The 23,692-nt window shown below is 43.7% G+C and overlaps 1 protein-coding gene across 1 annotated transcript in view; it reads right to left on the bottom strand.

Annotated features, from left to right (window-relative positions):
- Positions 1-23,692, bottom strand: part of tnrc6c2 (trinucleotide repeat containing adaptor 6C2) — a 72,708-nt gene that overhangs the window by 30,885 nt on the left and 18,131 nt on the right. Inside the window, exon 4 of the mRNA XM_080451663.1 lies at positions 10,846-11,265. Within this exon, the coding sequence (XP_080307789.1) occupies positions 10,846-11,265 (420 nt within the window). The remainder of the gene's footprint in view (positions 1-10,845; positions 11,266-23,692) is intronic.

The raw sequence follows: 23,692 nt of genomic DNA, 5'->3' as shown, positions 1-23,692 counted from the left end.
CTCTCCTCTAACACCCTGCCTGCACTGAGAGACCCATCCATCTCCATCGTGGCTCCCTGGCCGGGGAAGTGGAACGCTGCTCATTTATTGGAATGAAACCGGGACGGCTTCTCATCCATCACTCCCTTCGCTCCGGTGGACCAGCTCCTCCTCCTCCTCCTCCTCCTCCTCCCCCGATGGCTACAAGAAACCACAAACCTTTCTCTCCCTGTGTGCGCGCCAAGTGTGTGTATCATGTATGTAATGCTATCCTCGTGGATTAAAGCTAAATAAAATCTCACGACTGAAATACAGTATTTTATTAGGTCAATTAAGTCCTAATCTGCAATTTGTGAAACGGCATGAAAAGGAACCACCCCACACACACACACACTGGCTTTGTGTTTCATAAACAAGCAAAATATGTAAAATAATGATAATGTTTTGGTATACCATACAGCCAGCCAGTTGAAGAAATTACAGATTGAGGCTTTAACCTTCGCTCTTATGAAATATCCTAGATCAATTAGGGTTTTATTATGGAAGACTGAACGCATGTATTATAATCGCTAGTTTGACCACTTCAAATGCTCATTAATCTTTAAATAACTAATGACCGAAAATAGGCAATCTGCGAGCTTGTAGATTGCCTATTTTCGGTGAGTGACGCGCTTCTGGCTTCTATGGAATCCAAATGAAATCGGTCGTGGCAAATCCATGTATGGAACTTGAATCCATGTATCTTGCTACCTTTTTTGCGTTTCACCAACATTTGGCTGCTTGTACCTGTATGATAAGTGAAACCCTCTCAAATCTTGAATCTTTTGAATCCACTACCTACTATTTATTTAACCTGTTTCTCTTCTTATTGCTAACCTGACCAGCTAAATCAATGGATTATTTGCCAATTATGGCTGCACTTGTTCTGAACATGTTTTCAACTAAATCCCAGAATTAATACAAAAGTTTCATACTTGGTAAGCTTGCTGCAAAATAAGGCCAGTGAACTCCCATTAAAACCCAGAGAGAGAGTGCTTTTCACTACAATTCCCCACACAACATCCCACAATTACAAGCATCTCATTAAAGCACACAAGCAGCCTATATCAGTTGGAGAACTAATAATAGACTCGATTCGATGCTTTAAGGGTGTAATCAATCATTGGCAGGCAGCTAATCAATGCCTTATTAATGATAGCGGGGCAGAGCCGACAGTTTTATCGATCCAGCATGCAAACACCCTAACCACAGGGCTGGCCCTCAAAACAGGCCAGAAAACCAATAAGGGGCTCCTGCAATTCTGAGAATCTCACAGGCAAAACCAGGCTTATGAACGGAGAAAGTCACCCATTAATTCTTGGAGGAAATAGACAATGTAAAGCCTTTTTTTGGGGGTGTTTTTCTAGTTATTATACTTTACAAGCCAGGGTTTTATTGTTCATCCAACCTCTTCGCGAAGCCCCTATACATTCGTGTCCACACATAATAATCCATTTAATACAATCCACGCCTATTAACCTCAAAAGCTGCCATTTGAGACATCACATATGAAGGGAGTCAGATTATATAGGACTCAAAGTATCGTTCCTTTCAAAGTGAACTAAAGCCACCATACAGCTAAAATATGACTTACTAACCCTTAATTATTAGGCCCAGGCTGTGCGTTTTGTTAAATATATTAGTCTTGTTTGGTAACTTGGCTGCCTTAACTTCTATTAAACTGCCATTAGATTCCATCAGATGGTTGCAGTGATTTACATAATTGCTACAGTAGAAGTTATCCGTCAAGAGATAAAGGCCCAGTGGTCAAAACAATCCCACCAGATGAGGGGGAAAAGTCCATTTGTTTGAGGCACACACACACATGCGTTGACAGATATGTGGCTTTAAGATACTGCACAAACACACCACAGAGTGCCTGCACATGCAATTTTTCCCTCAGCGCACTTATCTCCCCTCCCCAGGCGGTCTTATCATAAAGGGTCGTCTGTGTGAGTGTAATGGCATTCACGCATTCACACACACACACACACACACACACACACACACACACACACACGCACAATGCTGCACAATTTATTTGCCGTTCGCAATCTGTTATCAGTTCCATACAGATAGAAACTACTAAGAGAAGCAGCATTATGCTTAATTTATATTACGCCGTAAGACGGTGTCGCGTGCTGAAAATAGCAGAGCTACAAGCTCAATATTCGGCACGGCCCCCAAGTATAAATCAGGCTTTAGAAATCCCTCACAAACATGTATACTTTCTTAACATCACCGCCTAAACTTTTAGTTTTAAGTAGGGTTATTGTGTCTATGGTCAGTAGAGGTGTGCATTGGCACTGCCCTCACGATTCAATTCGATTACGATTAACCAAATTAAAAGTGTGAATCGATTCGTAATCGTCCATGTCTGCATCGTGATAAATCTATGAATCGATTATTTTTGACACCACTAATGGTCAGGTGGAAGGCCACATGACAAGTCCATGACAAACAATGTTGTCAAAATACCAAAATGTCCACACTATCGCTCTCGCATGCTGACAGCAATATTCTTATTTTATTGTTATACACGCTGTTGAGAAGTCTGAAGTACTATAAGAATTGCACTGCCTATAATGCTGCTTTGTTGTATGTGTATGTGACAATAAACACATTGAACCAAAGGTGAAATGTATGGGAATATTCATCTAAAGTGTAAATAAATATGATTTGACAAGGATTTAGATGTGAAATTGCAAGATTACAATAGTAAATATACTACTACCAAACAATATAACATTTGTTCTGCCTACACGAACACTATCAATAACTGAGGTTGCAAACACAGAAGTGAAACAGTAGGTGAGAACAACGATCAATTGCAAAATCCACCACACTCTCCACCAAATCCACCAAACTCCTACGTATAAACAAAACAAAACAACAACAACAAAAACGCGTGACTAATCATACTTATCTGAAGACAATCATTGGAGAAACTTATATGAGTTTGTGTTGCAACCACGTTTGTGCCTGTTTAGCAGCTTGCATTTCACCACTGTTGGTTTGGCGCAGTTTCAGGTCCATTGTTTTGGTTGACGCCTGCTAGCCAGCCACCCAGCCAAATTGTACGGGCGTAAAGTAATACTGAGAAAGACCAAACAGTCGGTCTCTTTAGTAACCGCCACTGCCTTCTGTCTGTTTCTGTGGGCTGTTAGAGGTCTGCTTTTCTTTTACTCAGAGAGGAAAAAAACATGACAGCGCTGGCATTTCAAAGACAGTGATGTCGTTCTATTCTTTGCTTTTCTTCCACTCTGTCAGTGTTTTAGCCTGCAGAGAGCAAAGAGCGACGCCATTTTATCAGACCTGAAACGCAGCCAAGGAGCTCAGAGGTTGCAGCCTGAAGAAGAATGTCTTGCCTGCTCTGTTATTTTCCTCTGCTCACAGTGTCTATACCTTTCCTGTTCCATTTGCCTCATATATGCACTCCTGCCTCATACACAGCTTCTACTTACTTTCTCTGACGTGTGTAAAAATAGGTTTGCATGAGGAATTAAACGCTCAGGACAGCAGCCGCCTTTTTCATCAATGCTGTCAAAGATACTACATGTGAAACAAACAAACAATTGTTGTTTCATATGAAACAACAATTGTAACAATATAGAAAGGAGAAAGGGAGAGATGAGGCGGAGAAGAGCCTGCTGGCATCTGTGTCTTTAAAAACAAAAAAGGAGAGTCAGTCACGAAGAGAGATAGAGAGAGAGAGAGTGGAAAAATACCTGAGGAGAGTTGCACCAGTAGCATCCCGAGACAGGCTGAATGTGATTTATACCTAGTTGCCGGTGTTGCGTGCCTAAAATAGCCAAAAATAGCAGATCTACAAGCTGGAGAGCTAGTTGATCTGCTATTTTCGGTGCGCGAACTAATCACGCAACTAATCATAATCATTAAGCTTCACCTCGTTCAGCATAAGGATGGGGAACAGCTGCCTCCCTCCTTTCAATATGTCTGCTGCTGCAACACAGCACAAACACTGCAAAGAGGCTGCTGCTGCTGGCTGGCAAGGCTATACCTATATGTAGCTCAACCAGTGCTTACACGTGTGCCCATTATGCACTATATGCTGGATGAACACATGGATATGCTTCTGCAAGTGTGTGTGCCACGCCATGTGCATGACGTGTCTGTATTTATTTAGTTGTCTGCGTGTGCAGGTATGTGAGAGAAATACATTCACCATGTTCAAGGTCTGTCTGATTTGAGGCGTAGAAACATGGGCGTGTGTGCACGTGAGTGTGCGCGTGCACGCACATGCGTGTGTATGTATGTTGGGGTAGGGGTGGGGGGGATGAAGCAAGCTGAGCATGAAAAGCGGATAAAAGGGGACAATTATTTCCAGGCTTTGTTTGCAATCGTGCATCAATAACATGGTGCCGCTTTCATTGTGGCTTCAACTAGGAGGGCAGTCTCTGATTGTGCTTCACGAATGAATAGAGAAGAAATAAAAACAATAGGGGCCTCTATAGCTCCTTATGCTGCCTCTGCCAAGATGAAACAAGACGGCTTCATTTGATTGTGTGTGTGCGTGTGTGCGTGTGTGTGTGTCTCTACGCAAACAAGTGAAGGCAAGCGATCCGAAAACATCCCTACATACAGTAGCCACAAAATAAAAGCAAATATTCCTCCGGTGCCTCGTACGGCAGGCACCACTGCTCATGCTAAAAGATTGAATTAATTAAAAGCTAAACGTAAACGACAACAGGGGAAACTTCGGCATCGAAGCGAAGGGAGGGGGGGGACAGGGAAAAGAGAGCGAGAGAGAGAGAGAGAGAGAGAGAGAGAGAGAGAGAGAGAGAGAGAGAGAGAGAGAGAGAGAATGTGTGGACTAAGAGAGGTTTTGCCGCAATAAATGGACCCACTGTTTTGGAGTGTGAGTCATAGCTTTAAGCCGGTGACATTCTAGGCTCTGAACTGGACGCAGCCTGTCGCTCCTCTATTCAACTGTGTGACATTCAAGCCCAGACTCTGGGCATACGTAACGCCACAACGTTTAGTAACCTCATCATCGCCTCTCCAGCTCGCTTTCAGGAGACTTCCGCTCCCCCACTTGGATCAGAAACGGCACGTTGTTTATCCGGATGCTGAGACAGAAAGAAAGGGTGAGAGCAAACGGTCATGGGAGGGTTTTAGAAAACCTCATCCTTCATGTCTGTTTACCTCTGCTGAGAGGAGAGAATAGAAAGAGAGGGAGAGAGAGAGAGAGACCATGGTGGCTTCTCTGGTTTCCCTGGAAAAGCTTGGACTAATGAAGCCACTAGGGGGTTCTCTCACTGTGTGCTGAGTGCTCGCGGTGTGTGTGTGTGTGTGTGTGTGTGTGTGTGTGTGTGTGTGTGTGTGTGTGTGTGTGTGTGTGTGTGTGTGTGTGTGTGTGTGTGTGTGTGTGTGTGAGAGAGAGAGAGAGAGAGAGAAAGAGAGAGATGCACATCCTCTCACCCTGCACTGATGGGGCAACCTTTATCAGTCTCCAAAAATACATGTCTGGCATCATTAAGGCTCACTACTGTGGTGAAGATCTAAACAGAACAAATAACATTCATCTGCGGGCTTGGTTTGAGCTTTCATCTCAAAGCGTAACCGTTTTTAAAATGCAAGCCTGTGGATGTACTCTCTAAAAATATATATATTTCACAGAAAACCCTCATGCAAGCAGGATGCATTTCTGCAACGTCTACCACAGTATATTGCCTCCCATCGCCACCAGTCGTCTCACGCAACGCATTAACTTTTAATTACAAAAGAAAGACTTTTTTCTTTTTTTTTACATTAAGACTAGAGGCCAACCAGTGATGCATTTGTTACACACCACCCCTTTACCTACAAATCAAAAGAGCCTAAATGAAAGGGTCCAGTGTGTGTTAACAGCACCCTGCAGCATGCCTTCTGGCTACGACGCAGCAAACAGCTGTTGGACTGCCGTTCCCACAGTCTGCTCGTCTTAAGACAGACCCCCACTCTAGCACCTGCTCCCAGGGACCCAGCCTGGACGGCTGACTGGCTGGAAGGCAGCCCTCAATGGTCCCTAGTCAGCTGCGGAGGTGGGGGAGGATTGGGGGATTGGGGGGGTCTCTGTCTGGAGTTTGGGGGACATTATAAAGGGTTGGGGAGAGACACAATTGTGCATAAGTGGTGTGAATGCACTTGAGTCTGGCTGGCTGGGGGAGATGCCTTAAATTAAGACCATGGAGTTTCTTGGGGGGTGGTTGTGGTGTGTGGATGTGTGTGCAAACCCCATTGTAATGCTAGATTTGTGCACTGTTTGCATAAATCTAATGTTACTATGTTCTGTTCCACTATAAACATCAGTATGATTCTTTTTGATCCAAATAAAGGCTGCTAAGCAACGGCAAATTATGTCTGGTAAAAATATTTATTTTATTCCTGGCAGCAGGAATGAAACAATATAAAGCGGGGGTCTGGTTAAGAGTGCATGTGGTGTGTTCATGATGTGCGTTTGTTCCTCTAACAAAACTCTCAGCCAGCTGGCCTGCAGTATAGACACTACTCTGAGAGGACACATCTAGGTCAGAGCCCTGTGCTGTGGTTGCAGCACAATCACTGTGTGTACCGTGCATGTGTGTGTCCACAATCATGCACGTGTATGTTTCTGTGCTTAAGCTGAGGGGATCCAGAAGAGTGTGTGTGTGTCCTCACAAGCCTCATGCCCGATTTGTACCTGGTTGCACGTTGTGACGTGCGCCAAAAATAGCATATCTACAAATTGCATCGTGAATTCGATGAATTGAGTACAAACGTGCCATAGTAGTGCTTTCTTGGGTTTAAAATCCTCTTAACAGACCTTGTGTTGAACTGTACTCCCCTGTGCTTGTCTGTCTTTGCAAACTGTTAATATAAGTATTCAATAAATCCAAAAATCACATGCTGTGAGCTTGTAGATCTGCAATGTTTGGTGTGAGAAACCTGTGAGCAACTAAGTATAAATCACCCTTTAGATCAGTGGTTTTCAACCAGTGGTCCGGGGACCACCAGTGGTCCTTGAGGGGGTACCAGGGGGTCCCCAGCAAAATTAGTATAGAATCATCTTAACCACTTAGCTTTGGCTATTCAAAAATAGCAGATATACAAGCTCATAGCGAGGCACTGAGTGCCGTGCTATGAGATCTGTTATTTTTGGAGAAAAAAAATGTGTGCAAATCTTTGAATATATATATATATATATACATTTTTAATTCAAATCTTTGCTTCTGAGGGTCCCTGGCACAAAACATTTTCAGATGGGGGTCCGCGGCCAAATGTATATCAATTTAGTGGTCCTTGGCATGAAAAGGGTTGAAAACCACTGCTTTAGATCAAGCTTACTAAGGTCAAAAAGCATCTCAACATGACCTCCTCTCTCTCCCTGCGATCAAAACTAATCAGAGAATTACGTCACGCATGCCATACAAGTTGCAAGTTCACAGTTTGGTGTTGTTGAGATCTGTCAAAAATGTTTTATTTTCTCTCACCACTGTCATAAAGGAAATCGTATTCTCTGATAAAATTAAGCTGAGATTTACCCCGTTTTTGACAGCTGAGCATTGATTTAAACTAGAATGTCCTCTCCATGAATAATATATGTCACTGGTATTACAACAAGACGGCCAGCAGTAGCCCAGGGCTATTGTCTGAGCAAACAGGGAAAGAACAGGCGGTGAATGGGAAGCCCCAGGGACATGGAAGGAGGGGTGGTGGTGTGGGGAGCAGTGGGTTGGTCTGTACCCAGCTCGGGGCTTTACTGCTGCAGGCAATGTTGTCCTGAGAAGCCCTTGAGAGAGAGTGGAGGGCTAAATGGACAGCGGTGAGCTCCCCATACGGATATAATAGGTTAAAACCCACTGATCTAATAAACAACGCCGTATTTGCCTGTTAAATCAATAATAATTATAACTTCTTTTTAAATGATCTAATTCAGATAATCAATTAAATTAACTAAACAGCTGTTAACTTGCTAGCTAACCTGGATTGTTTAGGTACTGATTAATCAGTTAGATGGCAAAGCAATACCCAGTGGTGGGTAGAGTACTAGAATTCTGTACAAAGTACAATTACTCCCATTGAAATAACTACATGAGTACTAAAAGAAAAAATATAACATTAGAGAAACCTACTCAAGTTAAAAAACTCTTTTTTTTACCTGGTTAATAATTTACTCAAAGTACGGTACAAGTTACTTTCCCTTCGAATATTTAAATAACCTTTGTGGGCCTAATAATTAACCCACAATGTACATTATTTAATATTAAATAAAAACTTTGTGTGTGCATAAGAGAGGCTGCTCCAGCCAGCTCGTAGCCCCGGTGCTACTGCTATCACAAACATGGATACACGCTAAATTAATACCCACTTGTTATTAACAGACAACCATCCGGAATATTGTCATGTGATAAATGTATGATAAAGCACACATTGCCGTCATTGCATAATGTTTTACCAAATCCATTTCATAAGGTCTCATAACCGGATGCTACTCATCTAGCTTCAGTCAGTTACCAATATGGCTGTCAAGTGGTTTCAACCTCAGTGGATGTTCTATTATTATGGTAGCCATCCAGAGTTTATTATAGATTAGAGGTTAAAACATACCACCAGCAGTCCTGGAGGCAAATGAGAAATGTAGTCTCTTATAGTTATATGGGATCAGATACTTTACGAGTTATCGTGTGGGGAATTCATTAAATATAACTTTGGATAAGGACCCATCATTTGAGGGTCAAACTGAGAAGGGACATGACATCACAAAAGGAAATAAAAGTGTTATAGTGCATTTTGCCATAAAATGCTAGATAAGACAATTGACTGCAATAATCAAAACTGCAATTCATATAAAGCTTTTAGAGGCTAAGCCAAAATGGTGCCATGTGAATTGCTTTTTCAATTCCATGGTATAATTTAACAAAGGACGTGTTAATATAAAAAATCACTGTGAAACTTTGTCGAACACTCTCCCTCAAGTTGTCAATAGAATCTACAGTAACAGATTTATACCGGTATATCCAAAGTACTTCACAGTGCCTAGTGAAGCACCACTAGATATGTTAACAATAGGAATGCAGTAGAGATCAAAGTTCTAGGGAAAGCTAGACTGACTCTCACTCGTCCTACACCTTTTCTTTTTTACCACCTATCCATCAAAAAACGCATAAAATGATGCCAATTGTGTCAGAAATCAATATCAAAATCATTGAACTGGATCTTTAGACTCAATACTTTTGAATAACAATACATTCAGAGGCCAATATGTGAATGTGAATAAAAATGTTCCCCACAGAAATTTGTAAGAAGACTTTCAAATAGCAGGCCTTCAGCTGAATCCAAGAGAAGGTTGAGGCTAAGGTTACACAGTGAATTGAAGTATAAAAGCAATAACCACGGCCGAGACAGACAGAATGTAAACTAGACATGGATCATTTGGTTCTGCAATGCCCGGTGCTGAACCAAGGCTCTTGCTAGCCAACTAGTTAGCCTTTGCACCACAGCTGCTACAGATTTGTTTACTGAATGACTGGTGCTCTCCAAGCAAACATGTGAGTCAGTAATGAAAGGCAGCACAGAGCAAAAGGACGAACGGGACAGATGAAAAGACGGAGAAAGAAGAGAGAAGCGAAGAGCGATGCCAACAGATGCTCATGATATGCTTTGCTCGCATCTCCGTCTTCAAAGTTACAGTAGCCTATGTTATGTTTGTAACTTTGTATATGCATGGTCTTTCTTTTTGTCTTCTAAATTATTAAGCAAACACAATGCCGATCTGACAGAATCGTATGAAAAAGACCCTTTGGAAGGATGGAAAGATGTGAGGTAGACAGAAAAACAAAAATATGCATTGTGGCCCGAAAACTAATCCTGATGATTTTATTTTTTTAAGAATTACATTCCTGAGGAATGGAGGCATTGGAGATGGTGGTTAGCTACCAGAATAAAGCTATCAAGAACAAAGACACTCTGAACATGATGCATGAAACTACTAATAGAGTGTACAGAAGTGGAGCTTATCGCCCATCGCAGTTAAGGGAAAATAAATATAGCCTTAGCAACAGCATATTTACTAACGGCCACGCTTTATCCATAGCAACGTGTGTGCATAGTACACAGACAGACAGACAGACACACACACACACACACAGTCAATGAGTGCCTGCAGGCAGTCTCAGTGTAAGTGGACTGCTGGTGGTGAGTTCATTAAAAAGATACCGTAGGCTGTAGAGAGCAGAAAGGTGTGTGTGTGTGTGTGTGTGTGTGTGTGTGTGTGTGTGTGTGTGTGTGTGTGTGTGTGTGTGTGTGTGTGTGTCTAAAATAAAGGTATGGTGTATCAATGTGCTCTGAGGGATTTCCAACATTTGTCCTCGTCTTAGTAGCTTCTATTTGCATGAAACTGAAAAAAAAAACCAAAACACTTTGACGAGGGGTTTCCCAGGCTTGGGTGCCAGCATTGCCTCAGCCTGTATGGTTAAGCTTTATGAGCGGACTGCAGGTTCATACACTCTATGAAAGCATTCCACAACATTCACAATAGCCTCCGGAGACATCTGACCCTCAATCCTGTTTCAACTCCAAACATCTGCCTGTATCTCCAAACCCAGATTGAACGGTCCAATGATCACATCAACTGTGAGGCAGGGTTATTGTAATCTTAAAAGGGAAAACATTTTATATCTTTTGTTACCGGAAACTAAAATAAAAACTAAACTAAAACTAGTCAATTCTTAAAACTAAAACTACTTATGCACTTGTAAAAGTAACTACAAATAAAATAAAATAAATGCTTTTTCAAACTATAATAATAACTGATGTGAGGGTGGACGGTGGATTTACAGCACTGACCTGAGTGGCGTTTGCCTGCAGCGGATGTGGTGGAGTTAGTGACCACGCTGCTGGTGGTAGTCGTAGTAGAAGATGCTGATGATGGGGACGACGAGGTCAAAGAGGAAGAGGAGGAGGGGAGGATGAGAGCACTGAGGGCTCCCGCGGGCAGCGGCTGGCCTCTCTTCAGTAGCTGCTTTTGCTCCTGCTGGCGGAAGCGGGGAGGCACCTCTCTGGGCGGGTAGCGGGCGCTGGCAGAGGACGGCTGGCACGGCTGTTGCTGTTGAAGGGGCGTCGGAGTCGAGGGCTGGCCACCGGACGAGGCACGCTTGCCATTGCCGGAGGACGAGGACAGGGACAGAGTGGGGCTGGCGGGGGGGTGCAGGTGGAGGTGGTAGTGGTGTGGACCGGGACTGGGCTTAATGGGAGCAGGCTCTGGCACTGGACCGACACCGATGCATTCAGGACGAACACACACACACACACACACACACACACACACACACACACACACACACAAAGGAAGCAATGCGTTAATACCTCTGGAACTTTATTCACTCATCAGAACTTCTCTTCATGTGTCATGATAATAGACCAACGTGAAAAGCTTTATTTATACTTCACACACCCCTTTCAATAAATGTCACTCGACAAATGTTAATCTCAACTGGAAAGTATGTCGAAAATACGCCACTTCTGGAGAACCATGATGACATGACATTTGGATCCTGTGGTTTGGTAGGACCACTAGTGGTTGACATGAGGTCAACCAGTAGTGCATCTCCCAGCATGCCCAGACAGGCTTTCCGTCTTCGCTCCGAAGTAGAAATGCTGTTGCTCGTGCAGGAGAGCCAAATTCAAATAGTAGGATATAAATCCACGTTGCAGCTTTAAATTTCCATTCAAGATTTTGAAGTGTACCCACTTGAATGTTTACATGTTGTTCTATGAGATTTAGATTTTTTAAAATAGTTTTTTATCCTCTTTCCAGCCTTCTGTTGAACAGCCCAGTCATACAGGACAGGTTTGCGCGGACACACACCATCGACTCTGCAACAAACACACACACACACACAACACCCCCCAACTCTTATGCACTCTCTCCCCCTCCTACACAACACATGCCAAACAGGGACGTTTGCATACACACACATTGCTTTCCCCTGCTGGTTTGGACCAGCCCCCTGCCCGACCCTTCCCTGTGTTTCAGTGACCAGCCAGCCGTTTAATGGAGCGTTAGCATCAAAGCTGTTATTATTAGCGAGACCCGGCCAACTAGTACTGCTGTACCCAAGCAGATTAGCTTAGCTGCTCTGTTGAGCTGGGAGGTTAAGGCTGCACTATAGGCTAAGAGCTGCCCCAGGCCAACATGCTGAATAAGGCTTACTCAGGAGATCAGGTTAGAGTGTGTGCATGTGTGTGTGTGCACGCGTGCGTTCTCACAAATGTGTTCGCGTGTGTTTGTGTGTAAGTGTGTGTGAGTGTGTGTTTGTGTGTGTACAATAGTGCACAGTATAGCATATAGATGGAAACAGCATCAGCTCTGTATGTGTCCCCTTGATACTGAGACTCAAGGTTTGTGTGTGTGTGTGTGTGTGTGTGTGTGTGTGTGTGTGTGTGTGTGTGTGTGTGTGTGTGTGTGTGTTTATGTGCACAGGGGAGTTGTGCACGGTTCAGTATGGTTCTCTTTGTTCTGTGTGTGTCTTGGAGGAAAGCCCTGCAGCCCAGGAACAGCTGCGTCGTCCATACATTCAATAGCTGATGACCCATACACGTTTCAAGCGAATTGCAGTTCATTGCTCCACAGGCAAAAACATGGGAATAATCGGATGTTTTCCTCGCCGGTCCCTAGGTAGATGCGACGGTTCTAAACAACACCTGAGACAGTCGGTACTCCAGGGAGGAGGGGAGGGGGTGAAAGAGAGGAGGAGAGGGATATTTATACCAAGACCAAGTGCAAGAGAATATGGAGAGAAACAGAGAGAGAATAAATAGACTGCCAGGGTCTCTTCCTGCATCGATCTATTGTGATTTTGGAGATCATACAGTCCTAAGCTCCACGTTGTGGGTTAAATTGAGAGCACTGAGGTTTTTCTACTGTGCCTGCCAACAGATTTTCCCAATAGCATTGCTAAAAACAGACACTCTAAATGAACGCTGTACAAGACCCCCCTCCCCACCGCCCCCTCCAGCAGTTCCTGACTGGCGGTTGGCTCGGAGCTGCAGCCTGTGTGTGACGCACATTTGATTAAATTCAGCTCGGCCCGCCTGACGCCTCCCTCGGCCAATCGGGTGGCAGGACAGCGAGTACACAGTGCCCTGCCCCCCTCTGCTCTGCTCCTCTCGCTCTCTCTCTCTCTCATATTCCACCCATCCCTCCCTCCCCCTCTCTTTCTATCCATCTATCTCTGGGCTGTTCCTTTAACCCCGTAGCTCTCTCTCTCTCCTCATTCTCGCCTTGTTTTTATCTGCCTCCGAGTGTTTCACTCTCTCCGTGTTATTATTCTCTTTTTTCTTAAGAAAAGACGAAACCGTCCACGTCGGTTCCCTGTGCATCTTCCATCTCTCTCTCTGCTGTCAGTGTGTGTTACAGACAGGAAGCAGATGGCTGTGCATACCGTACAGCACACCCCACACGGCTCTGCTTTGACACAAGCCTACGTCACAGAAGCTCTGATTCAGACAGCTAGCCCGTTTGTGATGCGTGTAATTATTGTTGTGGTGGGTAGCACAAGTGCATCTTATACTATCTACCACTCCCTAATGTTGGGAGAAAAGAGAGAAAAGAAGATCCCCTGCACCGAAAATGACATCCTCCTGTATAAAAATTGCCTTCTGGGTTCTGGGTGGACGTTGTGCGTCACAAACTTAACATGCCCATATATGGAGCCTATTCTGGAACAAGGGCAGTTATATAAACTTGCTGGTATCACTGATGATGTCACGTTCTGACATCGCACTGTGATGTGTGCATGTGTGCATGCTTATCTGTCCTTTGCGTATCTAGAGAACCGTTCGACTGACCGACTTTAAAAAATGAATCGCTGTGTGTGTCGCCGAGAACCCAAGTGAGTGTGGTGCCCAGACAGGCGGTTGTCCAGATCCCATATATGGGCGTATGCTGATGACATCAGGGATCTCCACATATGGGCATAAAAGGCCCAAGCAGAGACAAACACATAGGTCTCCATATATGGGCATAAAAAGGGACCCAGACAGACAGGCGGGTACAACGGGCATCGCTTAAGCGGATGAGGGATGCATTCCATACTTGCATCGCTCCCGAGTAGGCCGGTGCCCTTTATAAATAGCCCAGTGATTGCAATATCCAACGTTATTAGTGCTGGCACCGCACAGGGTACTTGGGTACAGCGAGTACTCTCCGACGACAGGTACAACGGGTATTGCATACAGTAGTTGGGTGGGGCATGCATTTCCAGCTTGCATCATTCCCTATTTATATCGTTCCCAGCTTGCATGGTCCCCCGAGTAGGCTGGTGCCCTAAGGGCACCCGGTCTAGTTTCTTCAAAATAGACACACTTGTCACAAGAGGAATAGAGGATTGCTTTGTTTATCGAACTTATTGTTCCCCAAAAGCTCTGTTCCTCCATATGTTAGTGCTGGATATGAAAATGCTCTCACAATGTTTTAGTATGTCTAACTATGATTGAATCTGTACTTGATATGTGCATCAGTGAAAATGTGGAAGAGAACATGTGTACAGTATACATGCCACAGTTCTTTGGGACAGATCTGTGAGAAAGAGAAAAAGGGCTGGGAAAAAAATTGGGGAATCCCAAAAATGAGAGAGAGCTACTAGCTCCAATAAAATATTAAATGACTTGAGTCACACAAAACTATTCTGGGTTTGCTCACTGCCACTGAAAGGGAAAGAAATCTAAACAGTAGATTAGTGAGGTGGCAGGCGTATTGCCTCTCAACATAATGGGTTGCCTAGCAGCCTGGCAGAATAAACTGACTTTTCCCTGCCTATTAAACTCCAAGGCGGCTCACCTATTTATTCATTTTCTGAACACTTAATAGACCGTGTCAAATATTAAACATATTTTGCACAGGACTATTTTCCTTGAGGGAAGACTTTGAACAAATATGAATACCAACTCGTCCTCGGTTGGGGCTTTCTTTTTTTTAAAGATTCCGCTTTCAGAACTATCAAGTGGTATTAGCACCTTGAACTCTCTAAAATCCAGGAAATCCCTGAAAAAGTCTCAGATTATAGCTTTAATTCATGCTTTACCTTTCACGACTCACCCTTTGGCATTAGAAAGAGAGAGAGAGAGCACACAATGTGTATGAAGTCACAATGTGATTTTATCACTCATTTCACCTGTATAATCTGATGAAGGAGCGAGAGCTCTTGACCCGAGCGACACCTCGACACTTCAAAAGGCAGATTTGACTGATAACAGGGGGAGAAAATTAAGTAATTGAAGGGCTGGTGAAAGGATGTCCGTACACATTGGAGTGGACAGATGTTTAGAGTGTGAAGACAACAATAGAGCTAGGATCACAGATGGATTCTGCTTGTGGCAGAATAGCGCTGGGCAATATTGATATTACTGTATATTTACATCATGATATGAAACCAGATATGGTCTGGGATTTTGCATAACGTAATATGGCATAAGTGTTGCCTTTTCCTAGTTTTAATCGCTATTAATGCCTTCAAAAATGGTCAAAAATGGCAAGAATTGCCTATTTACGTACAAGCTCTCAACATGTCGAGTTGTAGATCGTATTTTCCTTACTTTTCACAAGAAATGTTATAATATCTTATCCTCACAATACGATATTATCATCACAGTATTGATAGAGGTATTTACTATTTAGTTTAAAATATTGTGATATTTGATCCACGCTGTCCAGCCCCATGGCAGAATATGGCTACACAAATGTACATTAGGCTGAGGAGGCACCAGAGAGAGTTGGTTTTAGGAAGTGACCACAAATCCTTATTATGGCAGTGGTCTTAAAACCCCTAATTGAAGTTGAAAGGGGGAGCCAATTAAATAAGCATTTGTAACGGGTGCACTGCAAATTCCATTAAACCCTCCGACTGAGGCGCTCTCTGCAGCCATCCGCCAAACTTATAATTACAGCCCTTCCTCATACTCAATGCTTAATTACGCACAACCAGAGAGAGAGAGAGAGAGAGAGAGAGAGAGAGAGAGAGAGAGAGGATTTTTGAGAACAAGGGCATAAAAGAAAATTAGACAAAAGTGAAATTTCTCAAACAAGAAAAGAAAAAAGATCATTACTGCATCAAAAGTAATCAACAAACTATACTATAAAAACTGGTGAAACATTGGCCAAATTCTCAAATAATATAAGAAAGAGGCTAAATTTGTGAAAATAGCCGATCTACAAGCTTGCAAGGCTATTTTCACAATATTTATTCTGTGGAACCGAGTCAAACTAAATGTAATGCCTCAACTCCTACAATTCCAAGTGCTTGTCAGGGTGGGGGGTCCCCAGTTCAAATATGATTATTTTGGGGGGTCCTCCGTTCAAATCTGATTATTTTGGGGGGTGTCGCGGCCTGAATAGGTTGAGAACCACTATAGTAAGGAACCACTGTGACTGGTTGGGCCTGCCTAGTAGTGCCAGGCGGTGCAGGTTCACACAACTCCCATGTCCATTGTCTGCAGAGCCACTTTAATATGCAGCTACTATTTATAGTGGGGGAGGATGGACACAATAGCCTTGTGCTTTATAGTCACTTCTAGACCCTTATGCTACCACACCAGAGTCCCTTTATTAATCCACTAAAAGCTCAGAGGAATAGGCAGGATATAAACCCTGCCTTTAAAGTGGTTTTATATTGATGTACAGTAATTTTATATACACCATACACGTTACGTTGTGTGGTCCAATACTTTTATATTGTATGCTTGCAATAGGGAGGTTCACCGTTTTCCCTTTTCTCATGCAAACAGTGCCAAGAGGTCAGCAGTAAAAAAAAAAGGGAAAATATGTCCACATCGTAAAGTTCATTTCATACTGCAGTGACTGACTGTATAAGATACACTGTCTGTCAACTCTACTCAATTCTGTCTCCCAGGTAATGGGATGTGTATACAGTGCTTTCTGGCATGCTAAGCATCAGACCGGAAACTATATAAAAATATAATCCTATTTAACATCTCTGTCCAATGAAGTTAAAACATGAGGCTTTGAATAGTAGGAGAGGGGAGACTGTTTCTGAGCTGGATGTTGATTGACACAGAGTTGATGCCTGTTTCAGAGGGGTAGCAAGGAGAGGCCCTAACGTGTGTGTGTGTGTGTGTGTGTGTGTGTGTGTGTGTGTGTGTGTGTGTGTGGGGGTGTGTGTGTGTGTGTGTGTGTGTGTGTGTGTGAGAAAGAGACACAGGGTCAAGTGGGTGCATCTCTATAAGGTCCCATCTGTCAGTAGTAGTCCAGACAAACAGATCTCTCTCACACTCACTCATACTCTCTCTCTCATACACACACACACACACTCTCTCTCTCTCATACACACACAATAAAGGCATGGTTTCTCACCCCTCAGCCTTCCCAGGGTAAGATGTTGCTATGGAGACTGACAGTTGCCTAACGCACCTCCGTTTGCCTCCTGTGACCCCAGTTCCCCCATGTCGAGCTCCACACACACACACACACACACACACACACACACACACACACACACTCTCTCTAATGAGTCTCCTTGTTAATCTCAGCTGTGCCTCTTCCCGTCTGTAGGGACTGTGAAGGGGGTTGCCCCTAGAAACCCCTTTGCCTTTTTTTAGACCTAATCGTTACTAACCTCTGCTATGGACAATAAAAGGCTCCAACAGGATCACTTTATGTCTCAGACGCACTTTGATGCCTGAGGGCGACAAGTGCCGGAGGATACGATCAAGATCATAGAACACGGAAAAGGATTCTTAAAACTTGATAAGCCTGTGAACCCAAATGAGAAGAATTACGTCACCCCCGAGTCCCGAGCTCATGAACCTCTTTCAACCTGCCATCCCTATTTTGGGTGTGTCATTATAGGTGAAAGTGTTGATAGCAGATCTACAAGCTCATAGCGCGGCACTCGGTGCCGCGCTATGAGCTTGTATATCTGCTATCAAATATTTTCACAAATAAAAAGAAATGTTAACATTTTCAAAATGTAAACAAAATAATGTGAAAACAGCCGATCTACTAGCTCGCGATGCATTGTGAGCTTGTAGATCCGCTATTTTCACAATTCTTATATAGGGCCTAAGTGGCTAAAGCAACGACAACTCTTTGTCACGTGGGGACCACAGTGGGACTGCAAACAATGTAATGTGTCTCACAAGGCAGGTTATAGGGGATAAACGTATCTCAAATAAAGGAGATTAAAATGATATCATCTCATTAAAACAACACTGCTACAAATCATATCTAATTCCTGAATAATGATGGTGTGTGGATACCGTTTTCTTGTCAATGTTTAACTGCTGCTTGACAATGGCCTGAGGCCAGTGAGAAGAGCCTCTTGGTTTAGGCATACTGACACACACACACACACACACACACACACACACACACACACACACACACACACACACACACACACACACACACACACACACACACACACACACACACACACACACACACACACACACACACACACACACACACAGCATCAACTAAAACGTCAATTCCTATCTGCTGTGCTGCATCCTATTAATTAGTAGGATATTTGACATGCTGCAGTTCAATGGCAGTGGAGGTGGTATTGAATGGGTTCTCATGTCAACAGTGTGTGAGTGATCATAAAACATAGAACACATGCAGTGAGGAGAGCATTGTTTAAATTCAGGGGACCCCCCCCGACTCCCCCTTTCCTTCCTTTTCCCTCTCTACCCCCTCGCTCTCTCACACACTATCTCTCTTTCTCTTCCGCCACTTGACATGCACGTAGGATGAACAGAGAGGGGGTCGAGGAAAAACAATTACACACGGCAGTCATAAATCCACAGGACGTAATTCAGAGCCCATTCACTGTTAATTCATTGAGTATTTATAAAATGTGGTTAACAGCAGAGAGAAGCCGCCCCAGCTCCAAAAGTAAATTAGCCTCTAATTAGATTGCGATTCATGAGAATTCCTTTTCAAAAAAAGTGTTGACGCAATTAATTGCATGTAAAATTGCAAATTAATACAATACAGATTTATACAGTGCACTGGTGCGGGTATGTGTCACATCAAAAAAACCTCGAGGGGAAAATAAAAGAAAATAACCGAAAAAACATGAAATAAAATGCCTACAGACTTGGTGACACTGTGTGGCGGCCATATTTGATGCGAAAAAGAAACAAGAGGGAATGGAAATTGCGTGGGTAAGGAGAAAACCGAAGGACTGGAGACTGACATGCATTCCATTTGTTCTTTAACCCCTCTGCAGAGAAAAGTGCGTGGGCAGCAGAAACGGAGCGGGATGGCTGATTGTCTGATTATCGGCTTGTGGGAATGTGACAGGCGTATCGTAGCTTTACTGGAGCGTTCTGCCCCTGCCTGCCGCCACCTGTTTCATGAATTGCATTTGCATCACTCCCCACTTTGGGACGTGCTTTCTCATAACTTCATGGAGCTCTTTTTTTTCTTCACCTGTGGTCCGTGTGACACTGTAGTGTGTGTGTGTGTGTGTGTGTGTGTGTGTGTGTGTGTGTGTGTGTGTGTGTGTGTGTGTGTGTGTGTGTGTGTGTGTGTGTGTGCGCGTGTGAGTGTTTTTGTCAGCACTTACACTGGTGTGTGTGTGTGAGTGCGTGCGTGACTGTGCGCTCGTGCACACTTGTGTGTGTAAACAGCAATCATAGCTAGCATATTATTGCCACTGCTGTTTTGCAATTCCATGATGTAAGCATTTGCTTCACTCACAGTGAGAATGGACTGAAAGCCTGCAGGTCCACTCTCTCTGTGTGTGTGTATGTGTGTGTGTGTGTGTGTGTGTGTGTGTGTGTGTGTGTGTGTGTGTGTGTGTGTGTGTGTCTGTTTGTGCGTGCGTACGTGTGTGCACGTGTGTGACTGAATATCACTGGGCGAACTACGGATATATGCATCTTGTCCAATAAGTATTTTTCTGAAGGAGTGTGTGCATATGTGTGTGCATTGTGAGTGTGCATGCATGCATGCACTGTATATATAGTATGGAGATTGGTTGGTGCGTATGAGTGTGTGTGTGTGTGTGTGTGTGTGTGTGTGTGTGTGTGTGTGTGTGTGTGTGTGTGTGTGTGTGTGTGTGTGTGTGTGTGTGTGTGTGTGTGTGTGTGTGCAGCAGTCCAACCGGCTCTCTGTGAAAGCGGTGGATGGAGAGATGGGGTGGGGAATAATCAACGTCTCCCTGCCCTCTGTGGTAATGGGGATCAGGGACGGAGAGTGGGAGGCATGGGGTAGGGGTAGGGGGGGGGACTAGGCTGTTCGCTCTGTCTCAAAGGTCCAGCTTGTATGTGTGTGTGTGTGTGTGTGTGTGTGTGTGTGTGTGTATGGGGGGGTCCGTGTGGCGCACCGGGCTCTCGGAACCCTGTGTCTCTCTGGATCTCCAGGCCTAATGGGGGGCAGAGAAGTTAATTCCACAGCGACGGCGCTTTATCTCATTTTCATACATATGAACGCGCCGGGCGAAGATCGATTACCGCAAACAAATTGAAATGCTGGGGACCGAGGCGGGCCTGCAACAGGGGGAGAGAAATGGTGTGGGTGATGGCCGTGTGTGACTGTGTGGCTGTGTGTGTGTGTGAGTGAGTGAGTGCATAAAGAAGGCGAAATGGAGAGACACCATCATCATATGGAAGGAAACGCACAATTCACAGCTGCATATCGCTTTGCATGGAGAGCGTTTTGCGTCTTGTCCTTTTTTAGTGTCATGGATGCGAGCTCAACTCATTCCACTTTAGAATATGTGATAGAGAGATTTAGAGATATATCTGCATGTGTGTGAGGTCATAGGCCACGTTGCACAGGGCAAGCTGACAAACACACAGTCACTCTCTGCTGCCCTGTCCATCTCTCTCATTACAACATATCATGAAATAATATCCATGTCATTAGTCCTGCACTATAATGGCACTGTCATTGACTCCAACTGTCATTTTTGGCACTCATCTAAGTGCTCATTGCTTCATTACCTTCTTTCTTTCCTTCCTTTCTTTTCTTCCCTCTTTTTTATCTGGCACATTACAGTCTCTCTCTCACTCTTTTCTTCACTCACAGTTTGTTGTCAACATAGCATCTTCCTCCTCCTAAACCGCCTACTTTCACCCATTGTGCAGGCCGGCCACACACACACACACACACACACACACACACACACACACACACACATACACACATGAAAGGTGACAGATGCATATGTACGCATATGCATATGAATGTCCATGCATACAATATAAATTATGCATATCGTTGCCGCCGGGCAGAAACCTTGCATCTCCACATATTTTTACTTCTTGTTTTTTTCATAAATGAATGCCCTACTTCATTTTGCGACGGTGTCACGCAAAAGTAGCAAAAAAAATCCGATCTACAAGCTCACACCGCGCCACATCGCGACACTTTGTGAGCTTGTAGATATTTTCATTTTTTTAAATTCTTTATGAGTCAGCAGTGTCTCTCTGTGGGTTATAGACACTGTATATTGAACCAATAAAAAGTATTAACAATAGCTTGTGACAAAATAATAACTACATTGGATCCATTGGAACACAGGTTCTTTTTTCCATTGTTCTGAAAAGTAACAGTTTTGGACATACAAGGTTTATACCCGACAGCGACAATATGCATATTATTGTTGTATGTGGCACAACAAACACCACACAGTTGTACTATAATAACGGTGTATGTTTACATGCAGCAACATTCAGGGTGTTAATTTAACGCTGACAGTGTAATTAACACAGGATGTTACTGCGTAGGACAGCAGGCAGAGACTCTTTATTGGGCCAGACGTGTAGACACGCTCGAGGATTACCTCCTGCATCCAGCTTTAAAGAACAAAACAGCTGGCTTTTCCAAGTTTTATGTGTTAAAACTGCTTGTTCACTTTTGTTCTTATTTGCTTCAGTTTCTCATTGAAAACACGTTGCAATGAATCTTTTGTGCTTGGTTGTGAAAGGGTTTGAAACTTCTTTCTCTGGGTATCAGCATTTTCAAGCCATTTCCCCCTAGACAGAGTGACATGTTAGGAGCTAATTAAAATGAAGAGCGCTAAACTAACACCCACACAAAGTGACACATTTCTCAAGAGCAACCCTAAGCGGCTAACGCCGTACACAGCCTTCAAAACCGGGCTAATAGGCACGGCTCACAGACAGGCCGGTGAAACGGAGAGCGCCTAATTAAAAACGGCTAGGTCAAGGGTCGAGGAAACCCTTGGTGACCTTAGTTAAAGCCCCAACGGTCACACCCAGATGGTCAGGTTGGCGCTCAGACTGGAGGAGACGGAAACACGCATCCACACACACACACACACACACACACACACACACACACACACACACACACACACACACACACACACACACAAACACACAAACAGAAAAATCTCTCTACACATACTCTCCATGGAGAAGTGCTGACTAGTATTTGCAAAAGCCTGGATGGGCTGTAGACCAGTGGTTCTCAACCATTGGTCCTTGAGGGAGTCCCAGGTGGTCCCCAGGTAAATGATGGAAGAGTTGGTAACCAAATGGACCCTTATAGATCTCTTGAGAGCATAAAATGAAACCAAATGGACCTGTTTCATTTTACGCTCTCAAGAGTTAAATTAGTGTTAAACATCTGCATTACTTCATTAAAGAATTGTTATTTTGATCAACGTTTGCCTGTTATTATCTCTCCTATTGGTACAACATCAATACAGCATGGAATAATGGACAAAATCGTATCCAATGATAACAAAATATTGTATATTAATTAATTATATATGAATATAAGTCTTGGGTCTGAGAGGCTAAATCTCATCAAATGGTGGTCCGTGGCTCAAATGGCGAATAAATAATAGACCTTGATATGAAAAGGGTTGAAAACCACTGCTGTAGACTGACCCAAAGTCCATCTGCTGCACCCTCGTCTAATGTAGCTTCCGCCTACCAGTACGTTTGGTGACATCTACATTCAATGTAGTGGCTAGAACTGGGTGGAAACAATAAAAAAACAACTACTGTACATAGAGTACCAAAGTCCTGACGTCACTCGTTCATCCTCTGGGTCAAGGAAGTCATTTCTCTTATGGAGAATAACATTGGGTCATCTTAGAATCGTCTTATATAAGAATTGTGTCCAAAAATAAACAAATTGTCCCGGCGCTATTGTCAGGGAGGAGGTTCTGTATCGTTTATGATAGTCAGTCACTCATATTTGATACAGTCTGTTTCTGGCGAAAACTGAATTAATTCGGCGGCGGTAACATTAGCGCTTTCTCGCCGTCAGTTAATGCTTCATATCCATAAATATTAATATCATATCCGTGCTCATCTGTTTATTTTTGGAGCACAGTTCTTATATTACGTGATGTTAAACACGTCTATGGGAATTCAGAATGGGGGTGGAAAGAACGTGACCCCGGTAGGAATGCGTAAATTATGTAAGACTTCGGCACTCTATTGCAGAACCAATGCAAAGACTTTAGGACGGTCCTTCACATTTGGATGCGATTGGTTTTAGTAGTCATAGGTTTTTTTTCTCCACTGTCCTAGACAGTCTTAGATTTCCCCAGACATATCGGTATGTGGAGATTCTCCGGGTCGTCTGGCGGCTACGCGAGAGTATGTAGCTGCACCCAGGTACTACAGGGCGAATGGAAGCCTGGCACACGTGGACACATTATGGATTCCTCAACAAGCCACTACA

Source organism: Gymnoscopelus braueri (genome assembly GCF_963280865.1).
Source record: "Gymnoscopelus braueri genome assembly, chromosome: 2".
Taxonomy (NCBI): domain Eukaryota; kingdom Metazoa; phylum Chordata; class Actinopteri; order Myctophiformes; family Myctophidae; genus Gymnoscopelus; species Gymnoscopelus braueri.
The sequence above is the reverse complement of the archived record's forward strand: the minus strand, read 5'-3'. Positions and strand labels throughout refer to the sequence as shown.